The 13,481-nt window shown below is 40.8% G+C and overlaps 2 protein-coding genes across 3 annotated transcripts in view; one reads left to right on the top strand and one right to left on the bottom strand.

Moving 5' to 3' along the window:
- The window catches only part of TFB1M (transcription factor B1, mitochondrial), a 60,042-nt gene that overhangs the window by 37,728 nt on the left and 8,833 nt on the right, over positions 1 to 13,481 (top strand). The window lies entirely within an intron of this gene.
- CLDN20 (claudin 20) lies at positions 2,719 to 6,755 on the bottom strand. Its single transcript, XM_060168378.1, has 2 exons — positions 6,727 to 6,755; positions 2,719 to 3,465 (listed from the first exon to the last, which is right to left on the bottom strand). The coding sequence occupies exon 2, from the start codon at positions 3,367 to 3,369 to the stop codon at positions 2,719 to 2,721; it is 651 nt and encodes a 216-aa protein (XP_060024361.1). The 5' UTR covers positions 3,370 to 3,465; positions 6,727 to 6,755.

A 13,481-nucleotide genomic window follows, 5' to 3' on the forward strand; every position in this document is an offset into this window, starting at 1 on the left:
CGGCTCCACATCTATGAGCCATTAGCACCCAGCGCTCAGAACAGCTGGGGAATGGGGGGGCGGGGCAGTATGGCAGCAGCAACGGCCTCTGTTGGTTTCCTCCAGGAGACAAAACTATCAGGTTCCTTATGTGGCCTTCTCCGACTTGGTTGTGTGGGAAGTTCTAAACTACATTTCATATTTAATTGCTTCAGCAACCTTCAACCAGGATTATTTAATAGCATCCTTTCTCTCTTCCTTTTGTCATTTTAACCTTTCTTCTTTATCTTTTGGTTTTTCTGTTTATCGGACCAGCAGTTTTATTGTAAGTTGACTCAAATGCTTTTTGAAAGTGGATGAGTGTAAAAGAAATAAATATGTAAACTAAAAACCAGTTTTATAATTAGAAAAAAATACCTGAGTTGTCCTCCTTAAAAATCAGATAAAATAAGTGTTGAATAGAAATAAGAGTATTTACTGTTACAATCTAATTTAACGTTAGTTATGCTTCCATATGTACTCAAGAATAAAATAAGCAATAAGTATTATAAATCCAAGGAAGGAAGAAACAAAATTGCATTTTTGCAGATGACACATTTTTTATATGTAGGAAGCACAATGAAATGAACAAAATTATTGGAGGTAAGAGATATGCAACAGGATTCTGCAAAATTATAGGCTATGATGGAAATCCGCAGACGTCAGTATATTCTCAAGTCATATAGCTGAAAATATAGATGGCATTTGTTTAGAAAGTATCTTGACCGCTCAAAAGGAATATATACTTTCTTTTTTTTTTTAATTTTTTAAAATTTTTGGCTGCGTTGGGTCTTCGTTGCTGCACGCGGGCTTTCTCTAGTTGAGGCAAGCAGGGTCTGCTCTTCATTGCGGTGCGCGGGCTTCTCATTGCTGTGTCTTCTTGTTGCAGAGCACGGGCTCTAGGGCTTCAGTAGTTGTGGTGCATGGGCTCAGTAGTTGTAGCACACGGGCTCAGTAGTTGTGGCTTGCAGGCTCTAGAGCTCAGGCTCAGTAGTTGTGGCACACAGGCTTAGTTGCTCCGCGGCATGTGGGATCTTCCCGGACCAGAGCTCAAGCCCGTGTCCCCTGCATTGGCAGGTGGATTCTTAACCACTGCGCCACCAGGGAAGTCCAGGAGTATATACTTTCAATGCCTTCCTAATTCCCATGTGAAATCGTACCTTTATTTTAGCTATTCTGTTAATATGTAATGATGATACAGAAGAGGATGATCTACCAAATAAAACAGGTATAAAACATTTTAGTCTGGGGACTTCCCTGGTGGCGCAGTGCAGAAGACTCCGTGCTCCCAATGCGGGAGGCCTGGGTTTGATCCCCGGTCGGGGAACTAGATCCCACATGCATGCCGCAACTAAGAGTTCACATGCCGCAACTAAGAGTTCACATTCCACAACTAAGGAGCCAGCATGCCACAACTAAGACCCAGTGCAACCAATAAATTAAAAAAAAAAAAAAAAAAATTTTAGTCTGTATGTCTGTATGCACAATCCAAAATTATTTACTCACATAAAAGATAACTTCCCACTTCATGAGTTATTAATGTACAATGAAGTAGCCTTTTTCCCCTTTACCACTGTATTATGAACAATACCTAAGCGTAAATGAACAAATAAATTGTTAGAAACAACAGTGTACAATGTTACCTTTGCACATTAGAAAATTCAATTTTTATTTTCTTATAGTGTTTGAATTACATATCATAATTTAACATCTTTTAAAGCATCTTTTATTCTTTAAGAATTCTTTTCACATCCATTAACCAATTGAAACAGCTCATTTATAAAAACATTTTTGTTAACATGAGTCAAACCTAAAAGAAAAAAAATGACAACTTGAAAGTAACCTTTATCATCCAGATACTAATCAGTGCGATATTAAATGATAGGGGTAAATCAAAAATGATAGAGGAAAATGAACTTAATCTGGAGAATCCTCTTATTAGCAGCCAGAACAGGGCAGTTCTTAAGCCATTTTAAAACAAACTCTTCATGTTCTCACTTAGCTTGTACTTGATGCTTTACAAGTCCTAGAGATTTCAGTTTGGGTTTGGTTTGGTTTTGCTTTGCTGTGGTAGCATTTACCAATTTCTTTATTTCTGCCTAATCTTTGAATGCCATATTATATGGAGATATTTTTCCTAAAATGTCAACAGAGCCAGGGAGATGACAGTAGGTGGGGACTTGGGGTGGCCTGTTTGGGCATCCTGTGAAGGAGGCGGGCAGCTCCTCCCTGCGTCGTAAGGCGCAGGCCTATAGAGGGGCTCGAAAACAGAAGCAGGTGACTGTGGGGTTGCCAAGGAGAGGGAGCAGAAGCAGAGGGTATCCTGGGTTAACACCAGGACAAGGTGCTTTTTATACTTGGCAGTGGAGCTCTTTTATAAAATCCAGTGAAGTACCAGTTAGGAAGATGTATCAACAATTTATCTTAAAAAGGAAAAAAAAGCCATCAATTCCATTGCCTTATTAATATAATCAGAACCTCTTTCCATTATAAACCTTTAGATAAAACATGACAACAATAATGGAAAAATCATCTAAAACAGATATAATTGTACATGAAGTTTGTTGGCATTTCGAACAACTTCATTTTTTAAGTATTTTACATTCTTTGTAGAGAAAGGCAAGCACAATTCTTGTATTTAATCTAAAATAAAGACAGAAATCACAGCAGGCACTTAAGTCATGTGCATCCCACAGTTATTCACACATAATCCTTCAGGCTGTTTGCTGAACGGTCCTCTGGCTGTGTGGTGGGGACGTGCTCCTGCTTGGATGGGTGGAGCCAAGCCTCCGAATCCTTTTTTATACAGAAAATCATGCCAGAGATAAACAGCAGCATGGCCGAAATGAATCCAATGTAGACAGCTCCTCCGGGTTCATGTTTGTTGCTTTCTGGAACTGTCACATCCACAAAGTTTGCTATGATCTCCTTCGTGTACCACACTGTCGGTATTAAACCAGAGATCCCCGCAGACATGAGGCAGACTCCCCCAGCAAAACAAGCGTAACTCTTGGTTTCCCTGTCCCCTCCTAAGCGAATGCATTTCATCCCGATTGTGGCAGTGCACATCCCCACAGCAGACAGGACACAGGCCAGGACCATGGCGGCCCGAGCGGCCTGCACGTGGGTGGGGAGGGCCAGGACGGAGTACTTCAAGGTGCAGCTGAACATCCCGGTGCTATACCACGTGCAGTCCATCCACAGCCCTTGCATCTGCACGATGGCTGTGATGATGTTGGAGCCCGGGTCCACATTCACCTTCCAGTTGGGCAGCAGGGTGGCCATGAGCACTCCAGAGACCCCAGTTAAGGCCAGGGCAAAAGCAAGGAGCTGGAGACCCGCCGAGATCATAACGTCACCGTTACCTTTGTCCTCCTAGAAAATCCTGATGGCTCTCGCTCAGAATTGTAGCTATTTCTGTACAGTAGAGAACCAGGTAACAAAAGGCTGGGGAAAGAAGACAAAATCAGGGTTGAAAGAAAGAAAAAACAAAAAGACTTCTGTGTACAGTGGGAGCTGAGAACCCATCTGAATAGGCCCAGCAGTGGATGAGGACACTGCTTCCCAGGAGAAAAGCTCACACCAGGCCCACAGAGGCTGCCATTGTCCTGAGTGATTTTGGTTGGGTGGTGCTTGATACATGGCATAAAGGAGAGGGCTGTCCACTTCGTTCTTTTATTTAAAATTTAAGCTCTGCTGAAGTTGTCTGTGTGCCTTATTAGGAGATTTTAGACATGGAACGCCAGCTGTAGGATATCTGATATAGAATTTTTTTTTTTTTTTTTTTTGCGGTACGCGGGCCTCTCACTGTTGTGGCCTCTCCCGTTGCGGAGCACAGGCTCCGGACGCGCAGGCTCAGCGGCCATGGCTCAGGGGACGAGCCGCTCCGCGGCATGTGGGATCTTCGCGGATCGGGGCACGAACCCGCGTCCCCTGCATCGGCAGGTGGACTTCCAACCACTGCGCCACCAGGGAAGCCCTGATATAGAATTTTAATAGTATTACAGGTTTTAAAAACTTATTTCTAGTTAAAATACTCTATAGGTAATAAGGAAGAATAGTTTAAACCCACCTGTTAAAAAGGATTTATAAATATATATTAGAAAAGTTTGAAGCATTCAAAAAATGATTTTATTTTTTAAAATGTATCAGACACTCTCCATGTGTCATTCACGTGGCCCAGGTGAATTGTTTAAGAAGGAGAAGAAAGTAGTAAAAGAAATCAAAGTCACTGGCATGATTATCTCTAATTTCCAGCTTGCAAAATCCTTACCTAAGTGAGCAGTTGTTTCCCTTCAGGTACAGCTTACTCAAAACTGAAACAATTAAGCCACTGTCTTTTGCTTAGGAGAATGTGAGATCCTTTCTAGTTGGGACCAGAATCGTTCCCTGACCCAAATGAAGTAGTCTGCTGCAAAACCGGTTATTCAAAACGATTCAGAAGTAGTGACATTGAATCGTGCAAATACATACCAGAAGTAACCACATCATTATTTGTATGAGAGAGATTCAAAAATAATTTACACTTTTTTCCTCCCTCCCTTCCTTCCTTCCGTTTAGTAAGAGGGAATAGATAGTACTTCCTTTGTGACGTGCTGTGTTTTAATCAGGCAGTACTTACTGCCTTCTTTGAGGAAAATATAATGGTTTCTGAAATACAGCAATATTGACCTTTTTGTGTTTCTGAATTTTTGAGTGATGTATTAGAATGGCTCTATCATGATTCATATATTTGTCACAAAAGGCAGTATGAGCTCTGAATCTAAAGCACTTGGGTCAAATCTTGGCTTTCCAGAACCTCTCTGTGCCTCAGTATTCTCTTCTGGAAAGCAGGGAGGATTATAGTATCTATATCATGGAGTTTCATATACATGAAAGAATTTTAAATGGTATAGAACAATATCTAACCCATAGAAGGTACTCAGTAAATTACAATTGACATTGTTATTAGTATTTCTAAAATTTATATTATGTCACGTGACATTTGATATTTAATGACATCTGGATTTTTTTTTTCTGTTCCTTCCTTAGGCCGATTTCATTTGTTTTCATAGGAACTTAGAGATGAAGGAAACCATAGATGTAATCTTGGCCATCAGTGTTGTTTCAGATTAGGACACTTAGGTAGTAGATCGCCGCACGCCACACAGACCTCAGTGGCAAGATCGGCAGTGCCCACTTCCCCACCTCTTCCCACCTCACTGCACCTTGCACCCTTGTCCCCCTTTACCACAGCAATTCCGGGTGAAATCCTCCTGTGTACTTCCTGTTGGAAGCAGGGAGAATGCTACATCTAGAGACAAAGCACCGTTAACCATCCCCTCACTCACTCCCTTTCTCACACAGAAAAAAAGACTGCGGAGGGAATTAATAGAGCAAATGAGCAAGTGGCGTAGCTTCAGAGACTCACCAGGGAGGTTGATGCCTGGCTTTTGTGAAATATCTGCAGTGATGTGAATCCATGCCTGTGTTACTTTTAATACAGTTGTATAGTTTAATATAGTTCTAACATTGATTCCCTAAGAGGTTAAATCCTGGGCTATCTGAACTCCATTGTTCTATTTTTGTTCATAATCTTAAAACGTAAATTCTATAGTTTCAGGAGATTTCCCTGAGGTTTTGAATTCTTAGAGTCAGTTTCACTCTAAGCATCAAAGTGCCTTGGCTTTGCCTGTCATCCTACAGTTCATTCTTTTTCTGTTTTCCAAATTTCTTTTCATATCTGAGACCAAAATAGAACGAAAGTTAAAGTTTCTAGAAAAAAAAATGAAGCACATGTTTATAGTTTCATAATAGCTGTTTTCAGGTTTGGGTTTTAACATTTCAGACTCCAGCCAGCTCACTCAATTACTGCCTTCCCGGACCATTTTCGGCTTAAGGGCTTCTTCAAGAGCGAGACTGCTGTTAGCATTCCCTGCGAGCATCTCCTTTCTTTCTTTTTACTTTGGTTGAGTAACCTTTATGTGTTGATCAGTCTCTGCTCAGCTTCCCAATTATAACTCTTTTCTTCCCATTAACCAATACATTTTATAAATTCCAGTGTAATTCAGACTTGGAGACAGCTTGTTCATCTTAATTAACAAGTGCTGGCAGTGATAAATTACAGATGGCCAAACTCGGCGTAAACAATAAGACATTGCGTTCAGTTAGCATGGTGCCCACTTACTATTGAATAGTGGACTTTAAGTGCTTTCTTCTGCATGGAGAACTTATGCAGAAAGAATTTGTTCTCCAAAATGAAGGTCACTCTTTTCCCTTTATAAAAATATACTGGCATCTTAGCTATATTGCTGTGAAATCTTTTTTTTTTTTCCCCCTCCAGCCACAAGCATGGTACAGTTTGTGGCCTGTTCTCTCAGATTTCTGTCTCGTAGAGAATAAAGGCATACTTTGTTTCAGCGGTGGTGGTGATGGTGGTGACATGCTGTGAAAGTAAGCATGGAAAACAGTTCTAAATGAGAACTCTCTCGTGGTTCTAAAATCTGTTGCATATAGAACAGAACCTGTAATGTTAAATTTATGAGCTATTTCCCAAAGAAAATCTGAACTGGATTTCATTAAAATGTAAAGTCAGTTTTCCAGACAAGATTTATTTATATCAAATCTAGTATTTAAAAACAGAGTTACAATGTACGGTTCAAACCGAGTTATACTTGAAGATCTATACTTAGGTCCCGAAGCATTGTGGAAGCTTCTCGTTTTCCATACCTTTTGTCAGTAGCCTTCAGTGACTTAACTCTCTTCTGTCAGTTGTCTTCAATTGAACCCCAGTAAGACATGATGAAGAGGAGCCACATACCTGAGGCTCAGTTCACAGCTTCTGAATGTTAGTGATGAAGCTCCAGTAGGTTAACTTGCAAGTAGCAAATGAAGAGCAACGTAGAAATCCGAGCAGGGAAAACTGCTGGTGGTGCCAGGAGATAAATACCAGATTCCCCATCTCGTTTTTTGAGCTGGGGGAAAACTCAGAAAAGAGGGGCGGGGGAGGGAGGGAGCTGTTGTTACAACAGGATGTGTCGAAACCTGAAAGCTGAAAATGCTTCTGTGCCACTATATACAGAGGGGGAGTTATCTGGGTGCTCCCAAAAAGACTTTCTTTTCTTTTAATATTATGTTTTAGTCCATAGTTATAATTTATTTCTGAATTTTTATCTATGTTGGAGGATACCGTTTATTATTTTATGTCCCCGATTAAAGAATATGGTCTGAAATATTTTTCACTAGACTGTGCTTCGCAAGTGACAGTTAATTGAGACTATCTGTTTATTCTGGTGCTTCTGACTTGTCTGAAATCAAGAGTCACAAAATTGGTAACTTTCAAACTAAACATTCAAAAGACAGTTTTTTATGTATCTTGATAAAAGTAAAAAGAAAACCCAGCAACAGCTGTTGACTAGAATCTGAGCAGTAAACCTACAAGTCTTTTTTTTTTTTTTTTGGCGGGGGCAGGGGGGCGGTATCCTGAATTTTCTTCTATTAATCTTTCCACTGAGAAAGATTTCTAAAGTATAATAGATAGCTAGTGGGAAGCAGCCACATAGCACAGGGAGATCAGCTCGGTGCTTTGTGACCACCTAGAGGGGTGGGATAGGGAGGGTGGGAGGGAGACGCAAGAGGGAGGGGATATGGGGATATACGTAAGCATATAGCTGATTCACTCTGTTATACAGCAGCAACTAACACACCATTGTAAAGCAATTATACTCCAATAAAGATGTTAAAAACAAATAAATTATAACTTAGTAAATTAGAGATTTTAGAAAGCATTGTAAAGAAATTACACCAAAATAATGTGATGAAAAATATTAGATGAACCAAAATCAAACACTGAGGTTCTAGACCATGAATAATGGTACAGACATATTTCATCTTCATCTACTTTGGGTTCTTATTTTTTTTCTACCTCAGTAATGTTAATTCTACAAGCTGTACATTCATAGCCACTATAGAGAGAAAAAGATAATTTTATGATTGGATGTTTAAAATTTTACAACTGCTAATAGCCATGTTAGATGTTAGCCATTTCTTTAAAAGCAGTGAATAATAAAAATGCATGTTTCATATAGAATCTAAAAAAAAAAATGGTTCTGATGAACCTAGGGGCAAGACAGGAATAAAGACACAGACGTAGAGAATGGACTTAAGGACAAGGGGAGGGGGAAGGGTAAGCTGGGATGAAGGGAGAGAGTAGCACTGATATATATACACTACCAAATGTGAAATAGCTAGTGGGAAGCAGCCGCATAGCACAGGGAGATCCGCTTGGTGCTTTGCGACCACCTGGAGGGAGGGGATATGGGGATATACGTATACATATAGCCGATTCACTTTGTTATACACCAGAAACAAACACAACACTGTAAAGCAATTATACTCCAATAAAGATGTTAAAAAATATGCATGTTTCTGTTATCTGGATTTTTCTGGATTTTTTGTTGTTTTTAGTTGGTTTTCATCTTTTCTAAGTCTGGCATTTAGCAAGATACATATTGTTTTCTCCTCTTAGAAATCTAATGCCTGTGGATTTGTGTTTTTAGCCATAGTGTTGTAATTTTGCTTTATAAACTTACTTAATTTCATCGAGATACATAAACAGTTCTTTGTCTAAGTACTGAGTGAAGTAGAGTTGAATTTCAGGCACTAACAGCACTGTTACTACTGCTGTAGCAAGAAATCCACCAGGTCCCTTCAGTGCCTTGGCTTGTTTTGCTCCTTGCTGTGGCTGTCGTGCAGACTCACCTGTGCTGAGGCTGACTGGTGGCCGGTGGAGGGTCCAGTCTGCTCCCAGCTCTGACCTCTAGCGTAATGCAGCTTGCCGAGGGTAAATGGGTTAAGCATGCTTTAATGTGCATTGCTGTTTTCGAAACCTTTTTGATTATTTTTCTGCCTTGATGAGAACACTTATATTCTAATACATTAGCTGCCTGTTTTAAAAAGGCAAACTTCTGAAACGCAAAGAACTTTTATCAACTACAGGCCTTTAACCCAAGGCAGAATTTCTTGTATAAGAAAGGAGCTAGAAAGTAGAGGTGTATAGAGAAATATAATTCATTGACATTATTATCTACTTCCAATGTGGATATTAAAGAGAATTAAATCTTTTAAGTTCAGAGGCTTCCCTAGATAACTCTTTGTTTATCTTTACCTTAGTTTATGTCTCTTCTCCAGCCCTCCCCGCTAAACACCCAAAGTTTGTATTGGGTTGGCCAAAAAGTTCGTTCGGGCTTTTCCGTAGCATCTTACAGTTGTAAAATTTTAAACATCCAACCGAATATGTCCAAGCTGCCAGTGTGACGTCACTGATAGACATCTCAGACCTATCAGGGACAGAACTGAGCTCTCAACTTTCCCCACACCAGTTCTCCCCAGTTTCCCAGTGTCATCCTGCCATTTGGTAGACCCTGGATCTTAAGAACATCCTTGATTCCATACCCAAGAGCCATTCAATCAACAAATCCTTTTGTTTCTAAACTTCAGAATAAGTCAAGTATCCTACCGTCTGAGCCCCTCTACTGCTTGCTCTGGGTGAAGACCTCTAGAATGTGAACGCACAAGGGCAGGGATTTCTGTCTTGTTAATCGCCAGGTTCTCCTGGGCCAGGAGTGGTGCCTGCCTTATTGTCGAGTATGATAAATATTTGTTGAATGAATTCAGAAGCTGATTTTGAGTATATAAAATAACAATAATACATTACCTTTACATGATTAAAAGTATAATTTTGTCCTGTTTTAAGAGACTGTCATTTTAAGTAATTTTGCAACTCTTTAGTTTTATAATCTTGATGTAATAATAATATCTACCATTTATAAACTGCTTCCTATATGCTAAGTACTGTTGAGGTATTTAATTCTTAAAACAAGCCTATGAGATAACAGAAGTCCTAATTTTACAAGTGAGAAAACTAAGCTCCAGAGAAGTTAAATAACTTGACTAAGGTCCATAATATAAGTAGCAGGAATGTGGGATTCAGGCCCAGAATACTGTGATTTTTGAAACCCTCATACACTCATAGCCCTGCCCCCATTTAGAACAGAATGTGTTTTTAAGTCTCATTATAATGAGTCGTTCCTTTCAGTGGTAGTCTGGATTAAGCTGTGGAAACAAATGAACTCTGACATCTCTGTAGCTTTACATATAAACATTTGCTTCTCACTCGTGCCAAGTCCATGAGTGATTGCAGAGTAGCTGGCCGGTGACTCAGCAGTCCCATCTGTTTTCTTTAAAATGTTTTTATTTATCTGTTTTTAAGAAAAAATTACATGTGATTCCCTTAGTGTGTTTTTCTTAGTGATGATACTCTGGATAGTCAAGACAAGCTTTTCTTTTTCTTCTCAAAGAATCGGTAGTTTGACTGAACATTTGAGAAGTAATAACAATACCAGACCTTTGTGGGAAGTAGTTCTCCAGACCTGCGTCTCTCACCCCTGCCAGCACGTGAGCATCATGTAGCTTTAGAAAAGCCTTGAGGCCCAGGCCCCTCCCAGTGGCTCTTAATTCTGTTGTCAGGGATGATGCCCAGTCATTGTGTATTTAAAATGCTGCCCACGTAATTCCAATGAAAAGTTAAGGTTCTGATTTTAAAAAAACAGCAGCGTCTTTTCTCATTTGCTTTCTCTTCAACCTTGAAAATAATTAAAGTTCAGAGTAAGATTAAGTAAGATAGTTACCTGTTCCAGTCCCACAAATTTAAAGTGATTGATTTAATCTTAATGTTTTTCTTCCTACTCAGTCGTGGGAAATTAACAGTATCGGCTATGAGCACAATCAGTGCGTTACTTCCTCCATCTTTATGGTTACTTTAGTTCTAAAATAATGCTTTAGGCTGCCCGAAGGCTTTATCTTTTAGAATTGGTAGTTTGTAGACTAGTTGATTATAATGAGGACCGTGTTAAAAATGATGGCTATTCTCTGGTTGCTGTGTGTCCCCAAATGTCTAAAGAGGCCATCCTGGCTCCGATGGCTCTGTGCAAGTCGTGTATGTTTCTGCTTGTAGGTTGCACTGCCATTTGCTCTATTGTTTGTTTTGACAACATTTTGTTGCTCCTTTCTATGTCTTCATGTGAAAGGATCTTGAGGATTTGTTTTCTATGTCTTTATCACATTCTTTTAGAATATTAAGACTGTCTTGGAGTTTGTGGTGACACTTGGCAGGTCAGCCTAGTTTTTTCAACCTCGTAAATAATGTAAGTATGTATCTAGTGTGGCCTCACCACTGCATTCTCTTTGCACATTATTTTGAAGAGCAGGACTTTTTTTAAAAAACGTCCTCACTTATTGGTAGTATCTCAGATAGTGGGCTGAACACCCCTCGTCTGGGCCTGGCTCTCAGCTCACCCCTCTCTCCTCCTCTTCCCATCTTCCTCTTTGTCTTCCTTCCCTGTGACTCTCTCTCTCTGCCCACTGGGTCTCCTACATTTCAGCCCCTGCCCACACTCTAGGGTCCTGGGTGGGTTCATGTGGACTTTGTGATGTTGCCAAATTAGAGAGCTTGCATCAGTTTTAATCATTTCTCTTATTTATTTTTATACCTCCAGTTACATACATAGGAGGTCCCCCAAACCTCCATGAGTTAAACTAGTAAAATCAGCATGTAAAGGAGGAGATCCAGTAGCTATGGCATTCATCTTTAAAAAGACACAATGTCTTTCAAGTCAGAAACAGGAAGAGCTGGACAACATGAACACATTTAAAGAATAGCTCTGCAAATGGAGAGCTGGCCTGGGTACTGAGAGCACACGGCCTAGGAGCATCTGGTACCCTGTACCTTGTGCCAGTGAGTGGCCAGTGACCACTGCAGCATCGTCTGTATGAGTTTGTTCCCATTCCGTGCCTCTGCAGAACCCTCTCAGCATAACAGAGCTTGTTAGGTGGTTTTTATAGGAAGGGGATGTACTGACTAGTCAACTTGAGTGTCTCTTTGGTAGTTATGACTCATTACGAATGAATGTATTTGCATCCATATTTGTTTATCAATCTTTTCATAATAGTAATATTTATAGCGGCAGCAATTGAGAACCTTGTGAGTTTGCTTAGATTGAAACCGTCCCCGAGGAGTTTCCCTGTACTGTGGATGAGAAACCGGAGGTCGGGCCCTCGCTCTCGCCCCCTGGGCCGCTACAGCGCGCTCCTCCCCTGGCAGGGACCTCCCCCACCTACACAGAGGGGGGCACGGTCCTGGCACAGTTAACACAGGCGCCTCCAGGTGCCGCCCTTTCACAGACACCGAAGTCATGCTTTGTGGGAAAGGTCCTGGTTTCAGAAAGGTGTTTTCCCTGTGCTCATTGGGGAACTACAGGCTAAGATAACAGAAAATCCTAATCCAGCGTTTGTGAGTTCTCGTCCCTCTTGTACTTTGTTTAGAATTAAGTGTTCACATCCCTGAAATTGTTTCCTTTCTTGGGACCAAGAGATGCTCATTCATCTTGTTGTTGTTGCTAGTAGGCATAATTTACATACATACCTATATTTACATATACAATATACACAGTAAAAAGCTTTCTCCATCCCCTCCCCTCACCCTGGGCACCTCTTAGGCTTATTTCTCATCGTGCTGTCAGCTCACCCTGTCATTCTCTTACATGCTTGTGCTCTGAGAGGAAACACTGACAGTTTAAGATCTGTTCTTTCTGTATGATTCCAAGGAGGAAAAGAGAAAAACCGTTCAGACATCTGTGGGAGACAAAAGGTGTGGTGGAACATCTGCAGAAATTAATATTGTTTCAATAACAAACACAAATTGTAAACTTTAAAGAAAGAACTATAGGTCCTAACAGTCAGTCTTCATGGAATACCTTGGTTTGGAATACCTGGAATGTTGTTGGAGTGTTTGAGTTGTAAGGTTTTACGGCGGAAATTCTGTCCTTAAATTGGGCTTGGGACGAGACTTATGGGCAGAATAAAACCGTTCTAGGAAATGTGATCTGCATGTTTGTAAATGTTTTTCTACAAGATGCATAATTGTAATAGCATAGGAAGCAGTGACTTGCGACTGCTCCCCTTGTTGGGGGGAAGTTGTAACTGCAGGGCCCATGACATTCTAGTGGAGACCGTCCTTAGCTCGGTGTAGGACCCTGAGGAGTAATCTAGACACTGGTGGGTGGAGGAACCAGGCATCCCCCAGCGTGCTCACCTTACTCTCATCTCACCTGACACTGAATGTGACTCTCCCAAACTCCTGACCCCATGTTCCATCAGGTGGTGCTGGCCACCTCAGAATCGCTGGACCCTTCCCACTCCCGTCTGCACAAGTCTGTCTGAGACAGTACCACCTTGAACTGTGAATCCCTCTTGTGTTGTTCTTGGAGTCCTTCTGATTATTCCCTGTAGTCATTCTTTGTTCTCATCATTCCTTCTATGGTCTCCCAGTTATGGTTATATCTTGGCTAAGTAAACTGTAACTTCCTAATCGTTTTTCCTCTCCACTGGCTTATCCTTTAATGGTCTCGAACACCGTGGGAGCTGTT

The sequence above is a fragment of the Lagenorhynchus albirostris genome, chromosome 12 (assembly GCF_949774975.1).
Source record: "Lagenorhynchus albirostris chromosome 12, mLagAlb1.1, whole genome shotgun sequence".
Lineage (NCBI taxonomy): Eukaryota > Metazoa > Chordata > Mammalia > Artiodactyla > Delphinidae > Lagenorhynchus > Lagenorhynchus albirostris.

Coding starts and splice junctions, on each gene's coding strand:
- CLDN20 (XM_060168378.1), bottom strand. CDS start 3,369: ATGATCTCGGCGGGTCTCCAGCTCCTTGCTTTTGCCCTGGCCTTAACT.